This window comes from Ictalurus punctatus, chromosome 14 (assembly GCF_001660625.3).
Source record: "Ictalurus punctatus breed USDA103 chromosome 14, Coco_2.0, whole genome shotgun sequence".
NCBI classification, from domain to species: Eukaryota; Metazoa; Chordata; class Actinopteri; order Siluriformes; family Ictaluridae; genus Ictalurus; species Ictalurus punctatus.
In genome coordinates this window covers 467,700-490,000 of record NC_030429.2, presented here as the reverse complement: position 1 = coordinate 490,000, position 22,301 = coordinate 467,700, and the positions used below count along the sequence as shown (strand labels likewise).

The window sequence follows — 22,301 nt, the reverse complement described above, 5'->3', positions numbered from 1 at the left end:
TGCCCAAGGTTGTGGTGCCATGTGGGCCAGGACCTTGTGATTAGTGTGCTCGGTTGGCGTTCAAGAGAAAATCAAGATGTCATCCAGGTACACAAAAACAGATCCGTTCAGGAAGTCTCGGAGTATGTCATTGACGAGGGCTTGGAAGGCTGCTGGAGCTGGTGAAGCCGACCAAGTATTCGAAGTGGCCCAGCGGGGTGTTAAACACCATCTTCCATTCATCCCCCTCTCTGATCCTGACCAGATGGTACACGTTCTGCAGGTCCAATTTGGTAAAAGTGGTGGATCCGTGCAGGTGCTCGAAGGCAGAAATAAAGAGAAGCAGGGGAGTACTTGTTTTTTTACCATGATGCTATTCAGGCCCTGGTAATCAATACAAGGACAGAGGTACTTACCTTTTTTGACCACAAAGAAGAAGCTGGTGCCCATGAGGAAGGAGGAAGTTCGGATGATACCGGCTGCGAGGGAGTCATTTGTATATATTTTTTCATGGCCTCTCTGTCCGGATGGGACAGATTATACAGCCGGCTGGATGGTAGGGTGCCACACTGTGGGACCCTTGGCGGAGGGAGAGCAGGCATTTGGCAGCCTCCTTCCCTTCCCTCCTCCCCCAGGGCTGAATGAGGGGGAGCTGGTTCCATGATGGCCGGATTGTTCTGTTAAGAATACAGGAACGAGAGGACCCAGAAGCAGAACACGGACTCAGTACAAGGTTAAAGGGGTTTTATATCATGAGGAAGCCACGAGGAAGGTGAGGTGGGGCTGGGCATAGAAGGAAGTGAGCCAGCTGTGAGCCGAGGATTGGGTGAGCAGTGAACCTGGAACGTGAAGAAAAAAACACAGAATGAGCAACAGGATACACGACAGGAAAATCACTAGACAATATCCACGGAAATCAAAAGCGAGGAAAGCCGGAAGTGTAAGGCACTGAAGCCAGAACAATCTGGCAATGAGTGGCTGAAGGATTTATATACGCTGTAGATATTAGATGAGTAGATAAGAAACAGGTGTGATCAATGCTGCAAACAGGCGAGGCGTGAAGTGGAGTGCTACGCTCAGACACACATGCACACAAACAGAAACAAGAGAGAGAAAACACTGGAAACACAAGGAAAACAGGGAAACACAGGGAAATGCACAGGAGCTCCGGCCCGGACCATGTCAAAGTACGACTGAGCATACAAAAATTTGTTGCTGGTGTATAGTGATCCTATAGTGCACACTTGCACAAACAAAAACACAAAATATAGTAATAAAAAACCTAGCGACAACTACCGTAAAGTGCAAGCATAACATAATCTAATGACCACGTACACAGGACACACTGCAAACATAAGACATTCTTAAAAACCATTCACACAGAACACTTAACACATATTAAGTCATATTATAGTGCAGTGATTGTTCAGTTTCTTAGAACAGTGGTTCCCAAACTTTTCCAGGGCAAGGCCCCCCAAATGGCTTTAGCATTTGACCGAGGCCCCCCTTTTGCAAGATGTCTTTAAAACACATTAAAAATACAGACTTCTAAATATATCCACCTTTTTTTTTTTTATTAATAATTACATCTTACATCTTTACATTACATTACATTAGGAATTGATTGTGTGTGTGTGTGTGTGTGTGTGTGTGTGTGGTTGTCTGAGAGGAGAATTTATTTTTCGCACCAAATTGTTGAGGCCCCCACTTTGGAAACCACTGTCTTGGAAAACAGTAGGTGGATTGCACAGTAAATAAATAAATTGTACATGGTATTGGTATTGCACGTGTATATGATATTGAACAAAGAAAGGCAAAAAGGTGTAGTGTAAATGTAATAAATAGGGAATTAATTGAGGTTTATGGGAGGGTGTTTATAATCTTTGTAGCTGCTGGGGAAAAAACAATTCTGGTGCATGGAATTTCTTGTCTTGATTAGTCTGTTGCACCTGCCAGAGGGTAGGAGTCTGATCAGGCTGTGTATGGAGTGTGAGGGGTCCTTCATTATTCAGTTTCCTTACACGGGACGTGTACAGGTCCTGGAGGGAGAGCAGGTTGGTCCTGATGTTGCACTCTGCCTACCTTTTGAAGTATGCACTTGAAATTTAAAATAATGAAATTTTTAGAAAAAGAATTTATAACTGTTGCAAAAAAGATTCTTGTGCAAACTGTGCCGGTGTCATTATAAAAGAGGTTGCCATTGGGTGGCATCCTGGTGAAGGTGAAGGAGCTTCCTAAAGTTCTTGGGGACATCGTTAAACAGCATTTGAGTGGAACATCAGCATCTGATGGCAAGATTAAGAAATTCAGTGTGTGATGGCGAGACCACATAGTAATTTCTGCAATCCACTCCAGTTTCAGTGAGAACTTGGATATCTCAAAACCTACTTCATATTTTAATAAAACAAAATCTTCATTCTGACAACCTGCTTAATGCATTAATTTCCTTTAGCCATTTCCTGCCTGCTGCTGTAAGCTGCACTCCTGTCCTCTGTATTGTTTTCATTTATTTAGCTCAGCATTCAGAGTAGAAACAGGAGTAGGTGTGGCCTATGCCCATAGCTACTTAGCATATTGGGTGAACTTGAAAATGAAAAGGCAAAGTGGAAAGTGAAATGTAAATCACAAGCAGTTGTTTCTAGTGATCATTTGCGTTTCCCTTTTCCTTGTTGCTCTAACAGTGCATCCATTCTGAACACGGAACCACAGACTTTGCAATTGATTTTAGATTTTTTTTAATTATTTGTTTTAATTTTATTTGTTTTAATTTGAATTTGTTTTGGTGCAGTGCACACTTGTTTGAATCTAATTTTGACTGATGAAATTGTGGCCCACTTTGGGCAAAGTAGATTTAATGGTGGATTAGAGTTGAACCAGCATTTGACAAGAGAATGAATGATTTTCAGTTAACGTTGTCTGACGTTGGCCCAACATTGGCAAGGTGGATTTTAAAGCTGGCTAAAAGCCTGTTGGCCCAGTGTTGTCCTGGTATATAAAATAATTTTGGGCCAGTATTGGTGACCAGTGTTGACCCAACAGAATGGTTAATGTTTGCTGAAAGTCTGGTGGCTAAGTCTTAGCATTGCCCCAACAGACATAATTTTGGCACTTAACCAAATGGAATGGCTGAAGTTGGGTTGACATTGGCCCAATGTCAATTTGCATTGTTTTACTCCCCATGGACTGCCTTTATGTAGGGATTCAGCCATAGCAGAGTTACAAATGAGGCTAAATAAATAAATGAAGCACATTTTGCCATTTCATATCAGATTGTTTCATTGAAAAATATATTGATTATATATTGTTGTAAAATACATTGACTGCCTATCATTCCAGATAGTATAGTTTACTAGCATCTGTTACAACAGTGTTTGCCTTTTGTTTCTTCTCATAGTTGATCTACCCACATGATGCTAAGCTTACAGAGAAGGAGGTAAGTGCTTGATGTATGTGCAGTTTTATGATCATGACTAATTAGCTACACTATTCTATGTGTTTAAAGTATTAATTTTTTTCCGCCTTCAGAAAACAAGCATATGCTACTTATCCTTTCCTGACTCATTTTCAGGTAAGTTCAGTTATGAGCAGAATTGTCAGATCTGTGATACAAAAGCAGCCCAATACCAAAATGAAAACAGGTAGTCAAAATCATGACTTCCATTACCAAATATACCGTAATTTTCACAAAGTAACATCATATAATAAATGTTTCTAATGAACCAATGCTAAAAAGACTATTTACATGTGTAGCTCTGATTCTATGGGCACCAACAGGGATGGTGAGAATCACCTGGACACCTTTTTGTGTGCCTGTATATGCATGCCTAGACATCAGCATACCAGGTTATGAAATGACCAAATGACTTGGTGTTTGTTTGAAACCTGTTATCATACAGCCATTGCTACCTGTAACATTCTTGCTGAGTTCCCCGTGGTTTTGAACGACAGGGAATCCTGGTGATTATCTAGTGTTCGTAGAGCTACAGTTACATACATCAGTTCTATTCTATTTCACCCCTCAACCATCAGCTGTGATAAGAATAACTCATGCTACAGTGTCATGAGGAACCAACCCATTCTAGGACTGATTGGAAAGCTGTTCAGAGATGTCTGCCATACTCAGACTACCGGAATAGGTGATTTTAATCTTGTATCACACAAGTAGCAGCAACACAGATTTCCAGATTCGGCATGCCTCTAAGTAATACCCATGAGCAGGAGATGTTCCTCATAGAGTTGCATGTCCTGATAGGGGTCTGGCATCAGACCCGCCTGTAAACCAAAATGCTGGCCCACCACTTAGGGGGCCAGTTTCTGTTCAGACTAGGGAGCTCCATGTGTCTTTTCCCCATAGCAGATGAACATACAATCTGTTAATTGAACCACTGTCATCCAGTCTTTAGAGAGACCTGGTTAGGCATCTTGTATTAGCTTATAAGAGGGATCTTGAGTGTAAGATTAACGTCTGGCTTGTAGGGGAGCCACAGATCCAACAAAGATGCTTTGCTTCCTTCGAAAGGCTGTGACTAGTTCCAAGGGTCCAAACCCATAAAGGCATGTTACCTGGTCGACTATGCCAAATCATTTTGTTTGTTTGGGACAACAGTACAGTGCTGTGAAAAAGTATTTGTCCCATCCTGATTTCTTCTTTTTTTGTGTATATCTCATACTAAATTGTTTCAGAAATTAAAACAAAAGCTAAGATTAAACAAAGACAATGTGAGTAAACACAAAACACAGTTTTTAAATTATAGTTATTTATTGTAACAAAAAAGTTCTCCAATACCAACTGGGACTGTGTGAAAATGTATTTGCCCCTGTAGTTACTAATTCCCAAAATCTGTGAATCTGCATTCAATCAAATCAACACTTTAAATAAAATTTTTCGACAGCATGAAGTTGGTTAAACGGTCTTCCCAGTAACACACTATGCCAAAGTTGAAAGAAATTCCAAAAATGATGAGGAAGAGGTGATTGAAATACAAAGGTCTGAGAAGGGTTACAAAGCTATTTCTAAGGCTCTGGGACTCCAAAGAACCACAGTGAGAGCCGTTATCTCCAAATGGAAAAACTCTGCATAGTAGTGACACTGGGCAAAAATGGTATCCATGGAAGAATGGTGAGGTGAAAACCACTGCTAACCCAGAAGAACATTAAGCCATGTCTGAATTTTGCCAAAACACACCTTGATGATCCTCAAACCTTTTGAGAGAATGTTCTGTGGACTGATGAGTCGAAAGTGGAACTGTTTCATACACAGGGGTCCCGTTACATCTGTCGTAAACCAAAGACAGAATTCCACAAAAGAACATCATACCTACGGTCAAGCATGTTGGTGGCAGGGTGATGGTGTGGGGATGGTTTACTGTTTCCGGGCCTGGGCAACTTGCTGTAATTGAGGGAAACATGAATTCTGCTCTCTACCAGAAAATCCTAAAGGAGAATATCCGGTCTTCAGTCCATAAGTTGAAACTCAAGCACAACTGGATTGTGCAGCATGACCGTTATCCAATGCATAGGAGTAAGTCCACCTCTGAATGGCTTAAAAAAAATTTAAAAAATAAACTAAATAAAAGTTTTGGAGTGGCTTAGTCAAAGTTTTGAATTGAACCAGTTGAGATGATGTGGCAGTTCATTTATTACTGACATGACACTAAACAGAAAATCTTCTTTAATTATTCCACAATACATCATGTAACCGAGCTGATATTTCAGATGCGTATTAATGTACTGTGTAATGTTTCTCGTTCCTTTAACATACCAACAATGTAATTGCACCTCCTATACATAGTAATAGCGCCATCTGGTCGCAGGAAATGACACAGTTTATTGATTTTAGATAGCATTTACCATGGTTTGGCTTCAATTATTATGATTATGAACAACCAGTGTGGCTGCATTTTTGATGCTTAGACCCTCCATTCACTGCTTTCATCTATATTCATTTTATTTTATATATTTATTTCCAAACATTTTTGCATTTTAATTTGCTTGATATGCTCATAAACTCACGAAGCATGGCACACATATCAGGGTCACATATCAAGTTCTGGCAAACGATTAGACCAGATAAAATATTAAATAAGAGTATCCAGTTTCCCTACTTGTACCAAATTTCATAGGCATATGAGTCTTCATATAACAAACAATTTGCACCATCACATCCATTAACTCTGACCTACAGGAAGCCAGTCATTTTGGATTTTGTTCGATTTGACAGGCAGCAAACTTTTAAGTACTTCCATATGGTATTCGTCAGAATTCATCATGAATGATGGTATGTTTGATGGCTTATAATCAAACTTTTTATTATTTCTCCCAGAGGGGTTAATCAGATTCAAAACCAATTTGGTCAACATGATGTGAAAATAACCATAATGTTAAATTATGAAGGAACTATTGATATCTTAAACAGTGTTGACATGATAATGTTATAGACTAATATGTGATGACACTCAAACAGGAAGTGTGGAATAAGACATTACATTAAATACTGATGTGCAAACTTCAATGTATGTTAAATGATGGGGCCTGGGGGGCTCAATAGCAACCCTGAGGCATTATTCTTAATAGTTGGCAGCCATTTTAACCATCATGATGACTGCCATGGATTCCCTCCATGTCACAGGTGATGATTAATAATATCATTAATAAGATCATTAATGAAATAAGACATGAATGGGACGAGTTAGTGTGATCGTCTGGAGCATTTTGAAAGGGATGGGATCCTTCAGGCAGGTGGTGGGAGTGCTGGACAAGATCATTTGCAGGATCTCTTCTTTTGAGAGAGGAGAAAAACATGTCAAAGAAAGAGGAGGGGAATCCTGAATGTGTATAGATGGAGATAATAGCGAAAGACTGGCATATTTTACAGATCTTCATCAGCAGTCAGGGAGGAGGGTGAAGGATGGGGCAGGGGGTTAAGAAAAGAAAAATAAAAGATGTTGTGGTGCTTGTGAGGATCATGTGCAGAGGTTTCCAGCTTTCGCTTGTAGATGGAGGTCTTAGCAGCTGTAGCATCGGATGAGAACTTGGACAGGAGAGATCGATGTTAGAGGAGATCAGTATTAATTGTGATTTCATCCATATGGCATATGGGTCTTCCTAAGAAAGTAATTTTTTCTCTTTAACATTGCCATGGTGAGGAGATCAATTAACATGTCACACCTGACAAACAGGAAGTATTGCATAAGTCCTCCATACATCATGCACTGTTGCTCAAAGTTCACATATATGTTCGAGAATGTTGTGTAATATATTCCTCATGTCAATACTGACTCATAAAGCAAACCCTTGGTGCTTGGGCCTGCCAGTTGCTGCTTGCAGCTATATTTATATTTTGCCATTCAGCCTTTTTTAAACATGAACTGCATTTATAGGTATTTAATAAAGGGGATAAAGGCAATCAATGAACAAAGTTTTATCGTATTTTTATTAAATTAATAAGTTAAACAGGTTCTATGTAATAAGTTATTAAAGATTTTGAACATATTTGAACACGTACTATTAAAATATTTTTGTGTCCAATAAATAATGATGACCAATTTTTTTGACTTTGAGTTTCACTTTATATCTTACGTAGTTCTGTAAGAGGATGTTATATTACTGGTTTGGGTTAGCAGTGCTGATCCTATCAGTGTTACGGTGCAAATGCTTTGCTTTTTTATGCTGAAGTCATGTGTTGTGTAATTTGTCTCCCAACAGGATGCCTTGGGGACACACAGTTCAGTTTTAGGCTGCGGCAGTCTGTGGGACGAGTGAGAGACGTATGGTTTCGAGAGAATGATGCGTACAACCAGGAAGCACCACTAATACTGCAGGTTATTGCAAAACTATTGTATTACAAAAAAATATATATTAGTATATACAGAAAAATGTAACAGAATCTGTCATAGAGCTTTGTGACTGAGTGATCTATTTTTATCTTTTTGTTAGAAAGAGCTGGCTCACTTCTATGGCTATGTGTACTTTAGACAAGTAAAGGATGTCTCTGTCAAAAGGGGCTACTTTCAGAAGGTGAGTACATGAGATGATATAAACCTTTACTGCTGCATGCAGGAATCTTTTCATTACTGGCCTGAATGCATTTAGTTTATGTCTAAAGCCGGGTGCACACTGTGCGATTTTTAATAGTCCTTTGCAACTGTTGTAAGACTGTACGAATTAACTGTTCTGTACTGTACGAAAGCTGTAAGCCACGTCACACTGTAGCATCTCAGTTGTCATAAATGTCAGACTGTACCACAGTACAGACACACGCAAGAAGACTAGGAGAAGCCACATTACAAGACCTCAAATCTTCTGACACTGGCAGAATTTAATCGGATAAAAATTTTGATCGCAATGGCCGTTAATCTGCTGTCGGGGAACGTGCCAAACTAGCTATCAAAGACTACTTTGGAATCTTTTAGGATTCTCTCCATTTGTTTCAGATGACCAAATCGTGGCCAAAATCGTTCAGTGTGAACCGGCTTAAGAGTATGCTATTTGTAGTGCACTTTTTTCCATGTTTGTTCCTGAATATTTGCTTTTATATATTTATATGAATAGACAAAAAGCAGCATCACTACATGTTCAAAGAAAAGAGCAGTGCCTGAGTTTTGAGTGATTGCTTTCTTTGTTATAAATATGAATAAATCTACAGTCTGTGTTGTTGTAGTGTATAGTTTTAGTGGCTGCCATGTTTTGAGAATGACAGTGGCACAAATGCACCAAACTGAAGAATCCACTGAAATAGAGAAAATTATTCTGGAGTAAGTTCCAGAATTATTTACCATTAGTAAAGATGTTTGGGGTTTTTTGTTGTTGTTGTTTTTGTTTGTTTGTTTTTAAAAAAAAAAAAAAAAAAAAAAGGTTATTAAAAAAGTATTTGTGGTGAATTGGCTTAATCTCAAACAGAGATTGAAGTAAATTGATTTTATGAAAATAAATAACAAAGCCATGTGTCACAATCCTGTTGCATGTAGTACTTTGTTCTACCTTCCTTTTCCAGAGTCATCTCCTATAATTCTCAATAAGATCGATTCTCCTCGACAGCTCACCTGGCAGGTTTTCAATGGGCTTAGGTCAGGGGACTGGGTTGGCCATGTCAAAGCACTGAAACATTTCTGTGTGGATTTGGACATATGATTTTGATGATTAGTCTGCTGAAAGTCCCCGCTGTAGTGTGGCAGATTTAATTTAATAGATTTTTTAAAAATAATTATCATAATGAGTAATCTGCCTTAAAAATGAACAGACAAGCGGGAACGCTAAAGATGTGGTTCCCAAATAAGGCGCCATTTCAGTTGCCTTTGAGCTACGAAGCTTGTAATAATCACTGTCAAAAATATACAGAGTGCCATGGACAGCTTGTAATCTCACTCCAAAGAACTGCACAAGCAGCACACTTGACGGATCATGACAGAGAGAAAAGTTTTTTCTTCAGTTAGCTGATAGAGAGACTAGCTTTCTACTATCAGTGCCAAATTCTGACTCCCTGACAGAATCTGACTTCCGCACAGTAGCCTATTCATAATATTGCACATTCTCAACAGAAATATCAAGTAAATTGCAGCATGGATATGCTTAGCCTGTAATGTACATGGACACTAAAGGGAGTTGGATTCAGCTGGAGAATCAGAATCTGACACAGCGCTGACTTTGTGCTGTGTTCTGATCTTACAGAATGAACACAATTAAACTGTAGCAGCGGGAGATTGGGTTAATCACGTAGTTTTTAGTACATACACATTGTTTTTAAAATAAATTAGAAAATTTGATATTGCACAAAAAAATCTCAGATTTATCGCATCACATATTGTTATTGGCATTTTGTACAGCCTTATCATAATAGGGTACAGCCCCATATCTTCACCATACTTAGTGGGGATTCTGTCATTTTCTGTGTAACAGTCCTTCTTTTTATGCCATACCCACCTTGACTGCTGCCAAAGTTCTGTTTGTGTCTCTTCTGTCCATAGAACCTGGTTACAGTCAGATTTTCAGTAGTGCTTAGTGAGTTCCAGGCCCTGGCTTACATTTGTCAGGGAACATGTTCATTACTACTCAGAGTTTAAACTTCTTAATTAATGCCCTAACATGAAAAAAATGGATGAAAATATACATCAGTTAGCTGGCTAGCTTTTTGCTAACAAAAGGTGAACATGGAGGCATCAATGGTTTTTTCCCCCAATTTGTATCATAATTTCGAGCTCTGCCTTCCCACTGCCTAGGTAATTTGAAAGCCTGCTTCAGGTGCATAAGATTTATAGAGGTGCCAATAATTGTGACACACATTAAATATTATTTTTGACACACATTTTTTTTTCTAGGATACATTTATTTTAGTTTATTATTTCATTTACTTCAACTAAAGGCTACATTCTTATTATTCCAGCATGAGATTAATCTAATTAACCGTGTTTAATTTACCAGAGGTGCCAATAATTGTGGTGCTGACTGTACATGCATTTTAATTGAATTTATACACCCATTTCACACATTGCATTTTTATTTTCCTCACACTCAGTACTATCTGTGCATGATATCAGTAAATAAAACTAAACACGGAACTATTTCACTCTCTGTCCTAGTCTCTGGTGCTGGTGTCCAGACTGCCATATGTTCACTTGTTCCAGTCTCTACTTCAGATCATTGCTCCTGAGTACTTTGAGAAGTCAGAGCCTTGTTTGGAGGCAGGTGAGTACAGTTAGTCCATTAGTCTAACAGTAGCCTGGCATTTGAACATGGGATGACCAAGTATCTAGCACTGTGTGTCATACATGATAATACAATGATGAATATATTATACGTCAAAAATTACATAGCTACCGGGCTAGAGAGAGCTCTAATATGCTTGCCTGGTCCCATGATTTGAATGCCCAGAAACCTAACTGACTAGGTTAAAATGGTAGCTAACATACCGTAATAAAATATAACGAGCTAGTTAACTAGTTAAGTGCATTCATACAGCACTGTAAGTTTTATTTATTCACACAGCAGCCTGATGAACAGTGATTAGCAGACATTTATTTAATGTAATTAACTAGCACAAATATGTGTTGTAAATCTGTTGCAGTGTGTAATGAGATTGACCAGTGGCCCCCACCTGTGCCAAGCCAGACACTCAGTTTGCCTGTGATGGGAGTCATCTTGCAGGTTTGGGTTCACCCTTCATGCTTGCTTGTAGTTTAGATTCATGCTGAATCACTGATATAAAATAGCATTTAAATACTTATTTAAATGTTGTCCATAGCAATGGCATATTTTGTGTTGTTTAAGTGGGATGTAACTGAATACATGTACGTTATATAGACTAAAGAGATATATATGAATACAGATGCACAATAGGTGGAATGAAATGCTGCTTAAAGGACTCCGTGTTGACTCGCAGCAGCATCCAGCTTTATAACAGATCCTGATAATGTCTCCAGGGTACTTTACTGAACTTTCTGCAAGTAACACTCAAGAACTGTAAATCTGTTCAAATATTATTAGATGGTTATTGTTGTCAAGTATAGCCTAAATAAAAGTTTCTTGGTTTTGGCAAGCTTTCCAGAAAGTTCCACACAGCATCTGGTTCAGGAGGTGAATAAAGCAAATTGCTGTTTGTTGTTATAATTTGTGAATGAAAAATTACTTCTTTTTCCAGCAGTGCTATTTTTCCAGGACATAGAAATAGGGTTAACATGAAGAAAAATGTTTGCTATTATTTATTAACCCCATTTTTGCTTTATATCTGAATTTACCCTCCTTACCTACAAAGTCTGCATGGGAAGAGGTGTTCAAGCTGAATCCTCATAACGGTGGCATTACCTCACGGATATATGCAACGATCTGGTCACAGGACGATTCTTACATTATCAAAACCATTAGTGCTTGGGAAGAGGAATTGGGCCTGGAGCTTGAGGATGATTACTGGGGCAGAGCGTTAGATAATATACGTACCACCACGTCATGTGCTAGACTTAGTTTCATACAATTTGAAGTGGTCCACAGAGCTCACCTCTCTAGGAGTAAACTGTCTAAAATATATCCCAATGTTCCTGACGTGTGAAAAATGCAAATTTTTGCTCTGTAACCGCAGTCATATGTTTGCACTCTGTCCCAAACTGCAGAACTTTTGGAACTCTTTCTTCGAAACTATGTCCGACGATCTTAAAATCAAATCAAATGAAATGTCTGTCCTTTAATTGTCATCTTTGGTGTTCCATCTCAGCGTCAGCCTCTGAACCATAAACAAGCTAGTGTTGTGGCCTTTGCATCGTTACTTGCTCGGCGCAGACTATTGCTGTCTTGGACCTCTCCACAACCCCCCTCTGTATCAGTCTGGCTTAAAGACTGAATCTTCTTTTTAAAACTTGAAAAAATCAAGTATAACAGAGGCACGGGTGAATAATTTTTGGGAAAATGGCAACAATTTATCACCTACTTCAATGATGTACGCTCCCTGGAGTTGGATTGATGGACGGTAGACAGTAAATACTAATCACCTTACTGTATTTTTCTCTTTATTTGTTTGTTTTTGTTTTTCTGCTTGTTTGTTTGTTGTCGTTTTTTGTTTCCCCTTTCTTTTGGTTTTAGCCGTGGTTATTTTGTTGGGGCCGGGTATGGTGGGGTTGTTGGATGGGGTGTTATAATATGTAAAATGCGATTTTCCAATACAAATTCTATGACAAAATAAAAAATTTGAATACAGACAAATATGGAAGAAAATATCAAACTAGAAACTGTTAAATTAGATAAAGATATGGCACAGTGGTGCAGTGGGTAGCATTGCCATCACATGGCTTAAGGGTCTTCAGTTTAATCCTGAGTTTGGGTTATTGCCTGTGCGGAGTTCTGCATGTGTCCTCATGGGTTTCCTCCAGGTCCCACCTCCCAAAAACATGCTATAGTGGATTGACTACTCCCTAAATTGTTCCTAAGTGAGTGGCATCCAGTGTTCCCAGGATAGACCCTGGATCCATTACGATTCTGAACAGGATAAATCTGAAGCGGAAGGAAGGAAGAAGGGGAGGGGGGGTTGGTTGGTTGGTTGGTTGATTGGTTGGTTGGTTGATTGGTTGGGATGATGGGTTAATTGGTTGGTCGGTTAGGTTGGCGAATTGATTGATTGGTTGGTGTTTTGGGTTGGTGGGTTGGCAGGTATAAGGTATAAAAACATGGAGTTTGTCATTGTCATCATCCAGACAGTAAACAGTTTTAAGAAGAAGAAGAAGAAGAAGCCTTTATTTGTCACGTATACATTACAGCAAAATGCTTTTCTTCACATAAGTTGTTAGGAAGTTGGAGTCAGAGCCATGATACAGCTCCCCTGGAGCAGAGAGGATTAAGCGCCTTGCTCAATGGTCCAATAGTGGCAGCTTAGCAGTGCTGGGGCTCGAGCCCCTGACCGTCTGATCAGTAACTCAGAGCCTTAACTGTTGAACCACTACCAGGGCAGTCACCAGGGAGCAAAGCTCTTTACAGTAAATTAAAGTGTAAAATTGAACTAATGGAATGGTAAATGGTCTGCACTTGTATAGCACTTTTTAACCTTAGCGGTTCTGCAAAGCACTTTACAGGTGCATCTCAAAAAATTAGAATCTCATGGAAAAGTTTGTTTTTTTCCCATAATATAATTCAAAAAGTGGAACTTTCATATATTCTAGATTCCTTACACATAAAGTGAAATATTTCAAGCCTTTTTCTTTTATCTTGATATTACGGCTAGAATATATGGAAGTTCCACTTTTTAAATTAAATTATGGGAAAAAATTCACTTTTCCACAATAGTCTAATATTTTGAGATGCGCCTATACACTGTGTCTTATTCACCCATTCACATACACTTACAGAATTGTCACTAGTCACCAGAATTGAAGGCTTTGGTGCTGTTTTGTGAAACATTTTTTCCCGGGGGGGCATGCCTCCAGACCCCGCTAGAAATTTTTATGTACTTTTGTAAAATTCTTGGGGACCAGTAGTGATCAAACTCTAGAAATGCCCCATGGTTGGTTGAGTGGATGGGTAGTTGTTTGTTTTGTTTGAGTTGTTGGGCGATTGGTTGTGTTGTTGGTTGGTTGGTTGGTTGAGTTGATGTGTTGGTTTAAATTATGTTTGTGTAATGCTCTACTTCCAGGTCAGAATTCCTTCAAAAGATGACAAACCAGGAGGAAGTCCTAGCCAACAGGGACAAAAGGAGGTGTGAGTTCATTTTTCATGTGTAATGATGCAGTCAGTAGTTGGAAGCTTGATTCCCTTTTCTATTTTTGTTTTTGTGGTGTGTAGAAACAGATCTCTTCTCCAATGGTTCTCCCTACCATAAATGAGCTGGATCTTTTCAAGTAAGTATGCGGCTGCATGGTTTTATCTGTTGTATGGGTAATTGAGCAGAAATAAATATAAGGTAGGGCTGTCGATTTTAACATGTTAATGTACACGATTAATTTTAAAATAATAACACAGTATTTTTTTAATTGTATTAACATACTCTTTGTTAAGGTACTGTATATGATACTAATGTATTGTTACTGCATTCGGGTTATTAAGCACCTGTCCTTTTTTTTAAATTTTTATTTTTATTTATGTATTTATTTATGTATTTATTCATTTGGGCGGGGGGGTGTAGTTAGCATAGGACAGAAATTAAAATTGAGACAATCGATAAAGAAGAAGAGAGTTTACAGAGTTCTTTTCTTCTAAAACACTCCCTATTGGGGAATTTAAGTACCACAGAAGTATGACGTGTTTAACCTACCATTTAACAACCAAACACACGAGTGCTCCAGACTACAGTGGCAATAACTAAGGTGGAGGTTGTTTAGTGACCAAAACTACCTCAGTATGACCATTCATTACATAGACAGCTCACAGGCAGTTGTTATGTTGTTGCTTTGTTTGAACATTATTAAACAGTCATTAAGTGTATAATTGTAGATGAGTAGGTATTACAGCAGTGGAAACACACATGTTTAATTCTATTATCTATCCTCATTTGTAAGTTGCTTTGGATAAAAGTGTCTGCTAAATGAATAAATGTAAATTATGTTATCTATTGTAGTATCAGGATATTATGTCAGAGCCTGTTGCAGACCAATGATCTGCCAGTTTAGTTATACCATTGGAGATGGTAGAAGATACTTTTGCTGTTGCGCTGAAAATGTACAGTATTTGTATTTATTTTTATGTCCGACAATATCTGTCTGTTTTTATATATATATATATATATATATATATATATATATATATATATATATATATATATATATACACACACACACACACACACACACACACACACACACACACACACACACACACACACACACACACACTATTACAGTTTGTTTTTTCATGAAATCTCAAAATGATTTACCATGAGATTAATCACAGAGAGTATGTGATTAATTGTGATTAAGAAAATGAATAGATTGACAGGCTTAATATAAAGACCTACTTCAAAGACAGTCTTCTAAACTGACCCGGTTGACCTTTGACCCGATCAGGTGCTTCCAGTCTGTCCTCATTCACATACAGTTGCTTTGGGAGCTGATGTTGCTAGGACAGCCGTTGGTCGTCATGGCGCCCTCTCCAGCGGTGTCCTCAGAGACGGTGCTGGCTCTTGTTAGGTATGCTCATTATCTGGCTTCTTTCCCATTCTGATCATGACTAGTAGGATAATACTAGATTAATAATACTGAAAGATAGCAGGGACAGAAAACTGGGAACTCTTAAAGAGGAATATATCTAATGTTATACAGCATTGCCAATGCATGTGGTAACATATGTTCACTAGAATAAACAGAATTTATTTTTTTTTTAATGATAAAATTTGTAATAAATTTTCTTTTTAATTGACTAAAAACTGACTATTTTATCCTTTGGACTATTTTTCAGCACAGTGCAGGAATATAGACTACACCAATATATATATCTCCATTAATATTGGCATCCTTTGTAAATATGAGCAAAGATGGATGTGAAAAATTATCTTTATTATTTTACCTTTTGATCTTTTGTTAAAAGAATCCACAAAAATTCACTGCTCTCAAGGATATCAAACAATTGCAAACAAAACACAAATTTACTCAAATTTGTGCAGCAAATTTTGGCACCCTTTTACTTTGTTCCACCACCCTTTGCCAAGATAACAGCTCTGAGTCTTCTCCTATAACGCCTGATGAGGCTGGAGAATACATGGCGAGGGATCTGAGACCGTCAGGCAGTCAGGTTTTCATTTAATATCTGTTGATGCCATGTATCCTAACAAAATGTCCAGGTTTATTATTATTATTATTATTATTATTATTATTATTAGAGTAGTAGTAGTAGTAGTAGTAGTAGTAATATTACGCTGCTTCTTGTTCCGCACTTGAGTCTATGGCAGCCCGTAGAACCGCTTGTGGGAAAGTTATGAAATTTGGCACACACTGAACTGTTAATTCATGTGGAGTCTCTAACTCGATCCCTCTAGCGCCACCAAATGTCCAAAGTTGCACTCATGTTTATGCTAATAACTAATAACTTTTGAACCGTAAGGGTTAGAAACAAAATTTTTTCCTCTGATTCCTTGGCTCAAGATGATTCAGTTGCACCCTCTGACATCATTTTTGTCATGAAAATTTTTCAATCATTTTTGAATTTTCTGGAAAAAATATTTTTCACCAAAATTGAATCAGATCATCAAACAGTGATGGCAAAAAGTTATCAAAAGCTTTTTGATAGACCCACCTGTTCTTGTATAGCGCTTCAATGAATTAGACAAAGAGCATGCCAATATGGATGTGAGGCTGTGTCTCTGCAATGGTTTCGCATATTAAGATGAGACTTGGTACCTGTCATCACAGGCATGACGTGAGGGTAGTTGCAGTTTAAGCGCAGCGCCATCTAGTCATCACGAGCTATGAAAAATGACTAATTTTGCTCATCACTTCTGAACAGGTTGACCAGAAATCACCTTTAGAATCAGCTTTGTCTCTTTAGATCCGGTACGGCACACCGTGTTGAACGGTACCCAATTTTCTCATGTCGGCCATTTTGAGCATCAGCCATTTTGAATTTTGTAGTAAAATGCTATATTTTTATGAACGCATTGGTGTCTCATTACGAATGTTGGTATGTTTCATCGTCACCATGCCCTGAAGATTCGATACAGTGCCTTATGGTCAAAAAGTATAATTAAATTTTTTTTTTTAATGCTTATAGCTTTGGAATAATTTTGCTTATTGTAATGAAAGTGGTCTTGATAGATTCCGTGAGTCATGCTGAGAACAATGATACCAGTTATGCCGATCGAACTTACTGTCTGCTTTTTTGAATTTCATTGAAAACCTACTTTTTTAAACTCCTCCTAGAGTGTTGGCCCGGTGTTCACCAAATTCGATTCAGATCATCTTCAGACTATGCCAGCCAAAAGTTATCAAAAGCTTTTTAACAGAACAAACCATTCTCATTTAACGCATCAACAAATATGATGGCATGATGCCAAACTGAATCTGAGGCTGTATCTCTGCAACATTTTGGCATGTTCAAACCAAACTTTTTGTGTGGCATTGACACTGTACCCTGACCAGACCGCATCAATTTGGTGACAGCACCACCTATTGGTCAAACATGATAAAAGCAATCATTTGTTAGATGATTTAATTGCTTATGACCTTTTGACCATTTTGCCTAAGATCATATACAAATGGCTCTTTGGTGCCTATCCACTTAATTGCTGCTTGCAGCTATATTTCTCAAATGAATTCATAGGGGTGCCAATAATTGTTGCACACCTATATTTAAAAAAGATTAATTTTTTTTTTATTATTATTATTTTTTTTTTTTAAATAAACCTGTGTTTTGTTTGCAATTTTTTGATATCCATGAGAACGTTTCTCACTCATGTGAAGGTGCCTATGGTGGATGAGGGACACTTTGTGATTCAGGACATACAGTATATAAAAAATATAAGTCCTTAGAAACTGTTCTAATTCAGTTTCAGACCAAAATAGTTATTTCTCTATGAGAACATTGATGACTCTCTGATATAATTATCCCATGATTTAAGGAGACATTTAAAGTAGAATAAATTTTTTTATATTTTCCTTTGCAATATTTTGTACTCGGATGCACATCGGCACAGCAGAAGCCGCCACACAGTTCCAGGTTTGAAAGTTTGATCCTGTGCTTATCCTGGGTTAATGTCTATGTGGAGTTTTGCATGTTCTCCTCATTTCCAATTCTAGTTTCCAGCAACCTCCCAAAAACATGCCAATAGGTGAATTGGTTATGCTGAATTGCCCCCTGGGTGTGAATGAGTGCAAATGTGTTTATGTGCGGTGCTTAGTGATGGCCTCCAGCCTTGTTCCAGCCTTGTGCCCAGTGGTACAGGTATTGGCTCCAGATTCACTTTAACCCTGACCAGGATGAAGCAGTTACTGAAGATGAATTAATGAATGACGAAGTATTTAGTGGTTTAGTTGCATTTTGATTTTTATTTTGCATTATGCCCCCAAGTATAGTTGATATTTGTATTTGATTAACTGCTTAATGCAGTTTATCAAACCTTTCATGCTAAAAGTGGTTGATCTATTGTTAAGTTCCTGTTCACTTTGTTCCAGCTGCATCAGTCCACTGAAGTACTGCTGTGATTTTCGGCCTTACTTTACCATCCATGACAGTGAGTTTAAGGAGTACACTACCAGAACTCAGGCACCGTAAGCACAAACACATTACAAACACTAACACAAACTGAACAACCTTAGCACTTTAGTTTTTTAAATCTTAAATATGCTTTATGAAGAATTTTTACAAATGTTTAGACATCCTTTACAGGATCATTAAGTGCTAATGCATGGCTTTCTCTCCTCATTTTTATGCTTGTAATTTCAGACCAAATGTATTATTGGGTGTTACGAATCCTTTCTTTATAAAGACCTTTCAGAGCTGGCCTCATATCATGTGTCTGGGGGAGTTGAAGATGTCTAGTAAGTGGTGCTTTCTTTGAAATTCTTTGTGGAACCAAACACATTTCTTGTTGCACAAGTTTGATCACCCTCTAATTTTAGGAGATTTGCTAAAGCAAGTTAAGGTCAAGAAATTGACCAAGTTGAAAACGCTGGACACAAAACCAGGTGCATCTAAGTGCATTCATTTATTTTTCATTACAAAAGGCATAATGACCACGTATTGTATGATAAACATCTGTCCGTATATGTGCCCTTCCTACTTGTGTTCTACTCCATCTTAAAGGTATATACACAGCATACAAAACGTTTCTTCATAAAGACAAAGCCCTAATCAAGCGACTCTTAAAGGTAAATAAAACTGAGCTTGATGAAACTAGCCATATCAATAGCAATGTTTCTCGAGTCACCATCTCACTTAATCTCTCTTACTCATCCGTGCACGCACGCACACACACACACACACACACACACACACACACACACACACACATTTTCTAGGGAATTCAGAGGAAAAGGCCTTCTGAGGTGCAGTGCACCATCTTGAGGCGGCACTTGTTAGAACTCACGCAGAGCTTTATCGCTCCGCTGGTAAGGACGTTTTTATGTCTTTTTGCTGAGGACATTTGCTCATTGTAGTAATATCTAATTAATAAATACCCTGATAATAGAATGATTAGGAAGGGTCTCATACCACACAAACCTGTCATGTTTTACAGGAGCAATACCTGGCCAGCTTGATGCCACTGCAAATATCCATGACTCCTTGGAAGGTTAATAAACTTCATTTCTGAATCTGTCTGAATGTTAGACATATTTGCATTCATTAAAGGATTTGATTGTTTAAGTGTTTGATGTAGCAGCTTTAAAAACAAATAAATGAATAAAGGAAGGAAGTATGTGTGTGTCTAGACTCCTCCTCAGATCCGACCCTTCAGTCAGAATGAGTTCATGGCCACTCTGGAGCATGCTGGGCCTCAGATCACCTCCAAAGGGGACTGGCTGGGCCTTTATAAGTAACACACTGTGTACACTTGAACTGTTTGTTTTCTCTGTCAGTGAAAATATTGGTAACTAGATATTTGTCTGCGTGTGCGTTTGTGTGTTTTAAGGCAATTCTTTCAGTCTCCTAATTTTGATGGCTGGTTCCGTGCTAAGCACAGGGAAATGACACATAAGGTGGAGTGTCTTCATTTAGAGGCCATCTGTGATGCTGTGAGTACTGAATCAAAACCGAGACAAAATGTAAAAACCTTGGAGCTTAACAACACTGTGCCTCATTTATCACTCCTTTAGAGCTGAACTAAAATAAAACTTGTGTGCTTATGATCACCTGTAAAGTATTTTGATTTTGATAAAGAATATTTAATAATATATAATATTAGTAAGCAAGCGATAAATCTCAGCTGGGGCAGTTGTTTACAGGCAGTTGTTTAATCGCGATGCACAAACAGACCGGCACATCCTCCAATCATGTCGAGGTTTACATTCGGTATTAGTCTATATATGCGTAAATTTACACACACTCTGGAGCGTTAAGAGGATATGAACGTTTTTCAGAATTTACTGGATTTTTATGAATATCAAATTCCTTGTATACACACTTGGGTAAATCTGTTCGTATCCAGCTTGATAAATGAGGCCCACTGTAAGAAGGAATTTCTGCTGCAGTGTATTGGAATTGTTTTGCTGCCTTTTACTTTTTACAGGATCTGCTGAGTTGGACAAAAGACAAGTCCGAGGTGGAGACCGTTGACCTGATTTTAAAATTGCGTGAAAAGCTGGTTAGTGATAGAACAGTATGGTTATTGTTACACTACCTACTAGTTTTCTCATCTATGATTCAATTACAGAAAATGAAAGCTGCATTTATGAAAAGATCTGAAGCTTAGTGTAGACTTTTCTGTTTCCTTCTTCCCACACTAGACGAGAGCTCATATGCATCAGCTTCCAGTGAAGGAGGAATTGCTGGACAAGTTGGAAAACTACATCCATTCTGTGATCAGCTCTCTGCCCGAGGATCTGCAGGCAGTACTATACAAAGACTGAAATTAAAATTATTTTAATGCAGGGATATAAATCAGCTTTCGTTCGGTAGCACTGTTGCTCCCATTTCAGAAAGCTGACAGCACCAGCATTAACAAAAATACAGAAGAACCCACGGATGTGTTTGGGGTAACAATATACAGTATGTGCGTTACGTCTGCGAGTGAAATGTGGCCTAGCTACCAATGGTGGTTCACTGTCATTCACTGAGCTCTCAAACGACAGAGAGCTTTAGTTTATTTGTGAGAAGACTTTAGGACTTCAAGTTCGATATTTGTGGCATCAGACCTTAAACAGTAAACCAGTAAATTTAGGGGTGTAGTTAGTTTAAAGGGTGCACACCATTTCTGTTGCACAAAGGAAACTTTTACATATTTTGCTTCAGGGTTTAGGGTTTGATGAAGTTCATTTAATGATTACATGCCATCTGTAGTTGTGCAGAACTTGTATTTTTACAGAAGTATAAAATTGAACATCATACAGCACTTCATGTCATTATTTCCTCCATGCTATTTTTATTTTACATAATACACTACATGGCCAAAGGTTTGTGGACACCTGACCATCACACCCATGTGTGCAGTCGGTGTTCCAGTTCATCCCGAAGGTGTTCAATGGGGTTGAGGTCAGGTCTCTGTGCAGGACACTCGAGGTCTTCCACACCAACCTTAACACACCATGTCTTCATGGAGCTCGCTTAGTGCACTCTTTTCCAGTGAAAGGAAATTGTAAATCTACAGAGCCCTGACCTTCTATACATTCTATACAGTTTTGTGGTTCCAACATTGTGGAACAGTATAGGGAAAAAACCACACATGGGTTTGATGGTCAGGTGTCCACATACTTTTGGCCATAGTGTATATCTTATGTATCTTCTGTTATAATGACATAAATACACTTCCATTTTTATGAGATAACACATATTTTGTCAATCAGTAAAAACATTTGTTTCAGACTTGAGTAGACCTGAATGTATTGCATGAGGTCACTTTTGGAGGCTCAGTCAAACTACAGAGTATAGCAGGGTATCCACGGGTCCTTAAAAAGTCTTGAAATGTCTTAAATTCCCATTTCAAAGGTCTTAAAAATACAAGGGAACCAACACCGTAAAGAAGATTTGAATTGTATTTTGACTCGTTGCTGTTTGAGACGGTGAACCCGTGTGACTGTGTTACACTCAGAGTGTGTGCAGCTCATCAGTGTTGTAGAGCGACTCCATCCACAGTAACTGCCGATCCACACCAACTTCATCTCTGTCTGTCTGTGAGTTTGAGGCGCTTATAACCTGCGTTTAGACACGACACACTCCAGATTCACCTTAGTTTTACATAAGCTCAAACATTTTTGTGTTCAGAGGTCTAC

At 38.4% G+C, this 22,301-nt stretch overlaps 1 protein-coding gene across 3 annotated transcripts in view; it reads left to right on the top strand.

Moving 5' to 3' along the window:
- dennd6b (DENN/MADD domain containing 6B) overlaps nt 1-21,417 on the top strand; it is a 30,886-nt gene extending 9,469 nt beyond the window's left edge. For 2 of the 3 annotated variants that reach the window (XM_017486179.3, XM_053685483.1), the window contains 19 exons: nt 3,374-3,412; nt 3,505-3,547; nt 7,684-7,799; nt 7,915-7,995; nt 10,554-10,659; nt 11,039-11,118; nt 14,084-14,146; nt 14,233-14,288; nt 15,450-15,572; nt 18,549-18,644; nt 18,820-18,914; nt 18,996-19,061; nt 19,180-19,244; nt 19,395-19,484; nt 19,613-19,666; nt 19,806-19,909; nt 20,006-20,108; nt 20,603-20,677; nt 20,820-21,417. In XM_017486179.3, the coding sequence (XP_017341668.1) occupies nt 3,374-3,412; nt 3,505-3,547; nt 7,684-7,799; nt 7,915-7,995; nt 10,554-10,659; nt 11,039-11,118; nt 14,084-14,146; nt 14,233-14,288; nt 15,450-15,572; nt 18,549-18,644; nt 18,820-18,914; nt 18,996-19,061; nt 19,180-19,244; nt 19,395-19,484; nt 19,613-19,666; nt 19,806-19,909; nt 20,006-20,108; nt 20,603-20,677; nt 20,820-20,942 (1,578 nt within the window). In that variant the 3' untranslated portion in view covers nt 20,943-21,417. The remainder of the gene's footprint in view (nt 1-3,373; nt 3,413-3,504; nt 3,548-7,683; nt 7,800-7,914; nt 7,996-10,553; nt 10,660-11,038; nt 11,119-14,083; nt 14,147-14,232; nt 14,289-15,449; nt 15,573-18,548; nt 18,645-18,819; nt 18,915-18,995; nt 19,062-19,179; nt 19,245-19,394; nt 19,485-19,612; nt 19,667-19,805; nt 19,910-20,005; nt 20,109-20,602; nt 20,678-20,819) is intronic. The other variant, XM_053685484.1, reaches the window with a different exon arrangement.
- The last annotated feature ends 884 nt before the right edge of the window (nt 21,418-22,301 follow it).